Raw genomic sequence first — 6,180 nt, forward strand, 5'->3', positions numbered from 1 at the left:
GTCCTTGATTATACCTTTTTTATAGCATCCTATTAAGAATTCGCTATACATTGCAACAGATACTGTTTTTTATATTAAAATGAATTCCTTACAAGTTGAACAATCATCACGGTCATCCTTATTGGAAGATCAGAGAGTCACTCGTACGATGATAGACTTAACACTAGAAAATCTTAGTGGACTTGAACCTCTTGAGAGAGATGTATTAGAACTTCATAAACGAGACATTCTCCAGTGGCTCCAAGAGTTATTGCATATTGACAAGAAAATAATGAAGGAGACACCATCGATTGAGATGAGGAGCTGTTTGACAGACAGTTTCACTTACAAAACCAGGGTGAATAAATCATTGTCGCAGTTAGATGCTTCCTTACCGGTTCCAGAGATCCATTCCCCTTTACTAACCTCAACTCCTCCCACTCTACCTTCCCCAGCTCAATCTGGCATTGAATTAGCGAAGCCTAAAATAACATGTCCAACATTTACTGGCGTTGATAAAACCAATAAATTTGCCCTGCGGGATTTCCTAACCCGTTTTGAGTTTTGCACATCTGGAGTGAGCTCAAAGAAGGAAAAACTCATATGCCTTAAGGCATATGTGATAGGTCGGCCATTTCATCTGATCCATCACCTGTCAGAAAATGACCATAATTATGATGTGGCCATAAATATTTTAAAGGAGGAATACTGGGACAGAGAAGCCATTAGGGAAGAAATTTTTAAAAGAATAGTGCAGTCTACACCTAAGGTGGACAAGTCTTATGAACAACTAAAGGAATATCTTTCCCAGGTTCAGTATGAACTTGGTGAGTTAGATTCAGACTATGGTTATGATTTTTTAGTTGAGGACTCCGGAAGTGGATGTCTGGTGGCTCATATCCTATTTGATAAGATCCCTGATGAGATAAAGGCAGAGCTCATTAGAGGCTCTAGCACACCATATCCTGGCTTGAACTGCATACTGCAGTATAGTCACGAAGTTATTAAAGCATTACTCCGGATTAAACCTATTTCAACTCCTAAGACAGAAATGATTCCACGGTTTAAGCCTAGGTCAAATGCTGTTTGGACGAGAAGCCCACCTAAAAATTCTGCATTACAAAGTTTTCACGCAGACCTAGACTTGGAAGACAAGATTCCTTATTGCAATTTTTGTGCAAGAAATGGACACACTAGTTCTCAGTGTACTACCTATCCCTCATACAATGAGCGCCTGCAACGCTGTAGGCAACTTGGATTGTGTGAATTCTGCACAGTTGCCAGCCATGATCAGAAAGCCTGTCCAGGAGTCAAGGGATTTAGATTCCCTTGCAGGTATTGTAAGTCTCGGAGGCATTATGCTTCTATGTGTCCTCAATTTGTACTAGAGAAAACAGAAATAAATACTAGCATAAGTACAAAACTTGGGGACATTCAAAACCTACTGCCAATGGTCAACATCACAATTAAAAGGGGAGCCTCCTCAGTTTCTCTGAATTGCCTTATTGATTCGGGCAGTCAGAGGTCATATTTCTCTGAAAGGGTTCTTCAGCACCTGAAGTGCGATCCAGACTCATGGGAGGAGGTGGCCATGGACGTTGTGACCTTTGTGGGGAGAAAACGCCGCATTTTCAAGCAGTTAACTGCAGTTGTAGAGGTCTTGCCGGGAGTAGCCCCCCAACTACCTATTCTAATTGATTGCGAATTGAATCTGTCTCACAAAGTACCAGACCTTCCTCTGGTTTGGGAAAACCTAAGAAAACTGAATTATACCTTTGCTGCAGAGATAGAGAGTGGCAGTGTACAATTGTGGGGTCTCATGGGAATTGATTTGATTCAATATATGCGTCCCATGAAGATAACACGATGCATGAATGGTGCGGCTTGGCAGACATCCGCTGGCATTATCCCCATAGGAAATACAAAACATTTTTTGCATGAGAACCAAATCAGTAAGATTGCTATAACTCCGGGAGCCTTGAGCTATGAAATTGACAGGCAGTACTATTGTAACGATTCTTTGGTTAATAGTATTGTGAATCCTGTTCCGACCTATGTGGATCCATTTGCCGACATTTTTGAAGGAAGCACTGTGGATCGGGGCTTGGAATGGATGTTTAGTCTGGAATCCTTGGGACTGCCTGACATAGAATCGGTTTCTGACTATGACAATCAAAAGATGGAAGAATTCATGCAAAACATAGTTTATAAAGATGGTCATTATTTGGTTAAATTGCCTTGGCATAAGGACAAGTTATCTCAGGTTCAATCTAACCATCATATAGCACTTAAGGTGCTGGACAGAGTAGCATTCAATTTAAAGAAGAAGGACTTATATGAGGAGTATATTAAGGTTTTTGAAGACCAAGAAAGAGAAGGGATAATTGAACCCCTAGAATGCTCCCCTCAGGAATACAAGCATTATGTGTGGGTTCCACATAGACCTGTGTTCAAAGACGAGCATACAACTACAACTAAAATTCGACCAGTTTTTAACTGTTCTTTTAAAACTAAGAACTCTGTCTCTCTAAATGATGCTGCTTATCCTGGGATCAACTTAACAGGGGACATGCTTGATTTAACTCTGCTTTTCCGAACAAATAGGTATGTATTTTTAGCAGACATCAAGAAGGCATTCTTGATGATTCGATTATCTAGTGAATCTGATAAGAATAAATTTTGTTTCTTTCTGCGAAAAAATAATAAGCTAATGTGTTATCGTTACACAACAATCTTATTTGGGTTTAGTGCAAGCCCATTCATCTTGAATTGCATACTAAAATTTCATGCTGGGCGTTATCCTTTGGATGATTGCACTGGGATGTTACAGTCTAATTTTTATGTAGATAATCTGATTAAAACAAGCAATTCCTTGGATGAGTTAACGGGCTTGTATACACGAGCAGTAGAAAGATTGCAAGAAGGAGGATTCATACTCCAATCTTGCAATTCTAATCATACAGAATTACACGATTTAATGAGGAGAGATGGTACTCTTGTGAGTCACAGCTGTCCTTGGGAGAAGGTATTAGGTTATCGTTACGATCCTCTTGCTGATACCATCAATATTGCTTCCTATAATTGTAACCCTGAGGCAGCAACTAAAAGGCATATACTGTCTGAAACATCAAGGATATTCGATCCACTCTCATTATGTTTGCCGGTATCTATACAGGCACGTACTCTTGTTAGTGAGTTGTGGAAATTAGGTTTTGAGTGGGATGAAATTGTGCCAAGTGAACTTCAATCCAAATGGGCAGTCATCGCTCATGAATTGTCAGAACTTGGTTCTGTTACCTTCCCTAGAAAAACCCTTGATGAAGGGAGGGAAGCTGAATTATTTCTGTTTTGCGATGCATCCAAAAGGGCATATGGATTTGCAGCATATGCAGTCCAGGGGAAGGTTTCATCTCTGGTTTTTTCCAAGGCAAAGGTGGCGCCTCTTAAATCGAAGAGTTTACCAACTCTGGAGCTTTTATCGGCCTTCTTGGCCATCAAGTGCCTTCCGACTTTGTTGAAGGCCTATTCTAATGTAAGTTTCAAAAAGGTATTTCTTGCAGTTGATTCACAAATAGTATTATCCTGGTTGGTCACAAGGCGGACTAATAGCAAGAATGTTTTTGCCATGAATAGATTGAAGGACATTAGTCAATGGGAGGCTGAATTGATGTCTAAATTTGGTGTGGCCATTCAGTTTAAATATGTGCCTACTGCACAGAATCCCGCTGACCTTATCACCAGGGGTATTCCTACCTCTAAACTGAGGGCCAATTTGGAATATTGGGTTTCTGGACCGTTTTGGCTAAGAGACCAACCGATTTCTTGGCCTGAAAATCCTTTGAATTGTTTGAGCCCAGAAAGCAAAAAGATTGTATCTTCGATGGTTTGTGCTGTTTCGCACAGCCAGGAGGAGCCAGTTGTGCAATATGATAGATATTCTTCATTGTCTAAACTATTAAATGTCACCACATGTGTGTTCAAGTTTATTAATAGGTTGAGGAAAAGAGACTCCGACTTTGGTAAGATGGCTCGGACACACTTGATTAAAGTAATGCAGAGACAATCCTTCTGGGAGGAATTAGAATACTTACAAAATCCTTCAGGTAGGTCAATACCACCGAGAGTGGGAAGTCTAAACCTTTTTTTGGATAAGGAAGGATTAATTCGATCCAAGGGAAGAATTGGGAAGGTCTCTGTATATGAATACGAAATAGTTAATCCCTTGCTTATTGCTAAGGATCACCATCTTTCTAATCTCATAATATTGGACTGTCACCACCAGTGTAAGCATCTGGGTGTTCCTGCTACCTTGAATAAGGTCAGGTTATCTGGGTACTGGATACCCCAGGGTAGGCAGGCGGTAAAGAGAATTTTATCAGGATGCTCCTTGTGCCAGAAATTTAACTCTATTCCATTTACCTACCCCAAAATGACTGATTTACCTAAACATCGGGTGAATATGATAAGACCATTTTTGCACACAGGAGTAGACTATACGGGTCATCTGTGGGTTCTGAGAGGTGGGGAGAGGGTGAAGATGTATATCCTGGTCTTTACTTGTTTGGAGGTACGGTCAGTTCATCACTCATTCCTAATGGCCTTGATTCGATTTTCAAATATTTATGGGATTCCTTCGCATATTTATAGTGACAATGCTAAGTCATTTGTGGCTGGATGTGACATGATTCATGAGGTGATTGCTTCCAGTGAATTCAGGGAGAAATTGGGGACATGCCAAATCAAGCATGTTAAGATCCCTGTACACTCTCCTTGGTATGGAGGTGTATGGGAAAGACTGATTAAAACCATCAAGTCTTGCTTGTATAAATTAATTGGACGAGCTAGTCATGATTATTTCGATCTCCTGACAATTATTTCTGATGTACAAAATGCCATAAATGACCGTCCCTTGACTTACAGAAGTTCATCTGACTCAAGTTTGGAAATAATAAGTCCAAATCACTTTTTACGCCCTGTAGTAAACCCTCGTTTGATTTTGAGAATGGATGGGGAGGGTATTTATCAACTAGAACCTCCCTCTCGGAAACAACTCTTAGAGTCCTTAAATTGCAGGAATGATGCATTAAAAAGATTTAAGAAAATTTGGTACGAAGATTATCTGCTTAGTATAAGAGAGCATGCCCAAAGACAACAAGGAGGGACTTCACCAGTTGTTTGTGTGGGAGATGTAGTCACAATCAAACTCCCTAACAAACCTCGACCATTTTGGGCATTGGGTAGGGTCACACGTCTATTTACAGGAGATGACGGATTGGTGAGATCTGCTCAGATAAAACGAGGAGATGGCTCCTTGCAAGTTCATTCCCTGAAGCACCTCTATCCCTTGGAGTCGTCTATTCAAGAACCCATTGATGGACTTGATTCCTTGATGAGGAATGCTGATGACAATCTGAATGGCTGTACATCTGTACTTGAAGACCCTATTGAAGAGGGCACAGAGCTTGGTTGGATTTGCCCTGATTGTGGTGAACCAGACAATGGCAGTGCCATGATATGTTGTGACTGCTGTGATGACTGGTACCATTTTTCCTGTGTTGGTCTATATCGACCTCCACCAGAAGAGGAGAGTTGGCGGTGTGGAAGTTGCCTCAACCAGGATCCTTCATTATCCCATGATATGATGGTGGATAATTTATTAAATGATGCTGAACATGCATGTATTTGCCCAGGATGTGTTCTACCGGATAATGGTAGTCCAATGATATGCTGTGATGAATGCAATCAATGGTACCATTTCAACTGCGTAGGTATTCAGCAAGTTCCCCCAGAGGGTGAGAATTGGTACTGTTGGAATTGCCTACATTCAATTCACTAACAGTCCACTCTCAGAAAATAGGTAATTATTTATTTACCTCTCCCATTTTTTTTTTTCTCTTCCTTTTCTCTTTATCCTTTATTTTTATTTATTTACTAGCAGTTCAGCCGACTTGGCAGTCAAATTTTGACAAAAACCGATTACGAAGCTTGCCCTATGTCTGAATACACTTTATGTTGGTTTGGAATGTTTGGACCGGGGATTGGCTGAAGGTTCAGTTTTTTGGGGGGGTTTTTGTTTCGACCTCTTAAAACTTATTTTTCTTGGATTTGTTCAATTTATCAAGTTGGATCCATGTCCCGGGAATCTAAATTTAGAATTTTGAGTGTTTGGACCCAAAATTAACAGTTATTTGTATTAAAATG

At 40.3% G+C, this 6,180-nt stretch overlaps 1 protein-coding gene across 1 annotated transcript; it reads left to right on the forward strand.

Moving 5' to 3' along the window:
- The first annotated feature begins 271 nt into the window (after positions 1-271).
- On the forward strand, positions 272-5,815 carry LOC145280329 (uncharacterized). Its single transcript, XM_080132099.1, has 3 exons — positions 272-1,720; positions 1,838-4,082; positions 5,094-5,815. The coding sequence occupies exons 1-3, from the start codon at positions 272-274 to the stop codon at positions 5,813-5,815; spliced, it is 4,416 nt and encodes a 1,471-aa protein (XP_079988225.1).
- The last annotated feature ends 365 nt before the right edge of the window (positions 5,816-6,180 follow it).

This window comes from Euprymna scolopes, chromosome 7 (assembly GCF_053919585.1).
Source record: "Euprymna scolopes isolate OS-2025 chromosome 7, ASM5391958v1, whole genome shotgun sequence".
Classification (NCBI taxonomy): domain Eukaryota; kingdom Metazoa; phylum Mollusca; class Cephalopoda; order Sepiida; family Sepiolidae; genus Euprymna; species Euprymna scolopes.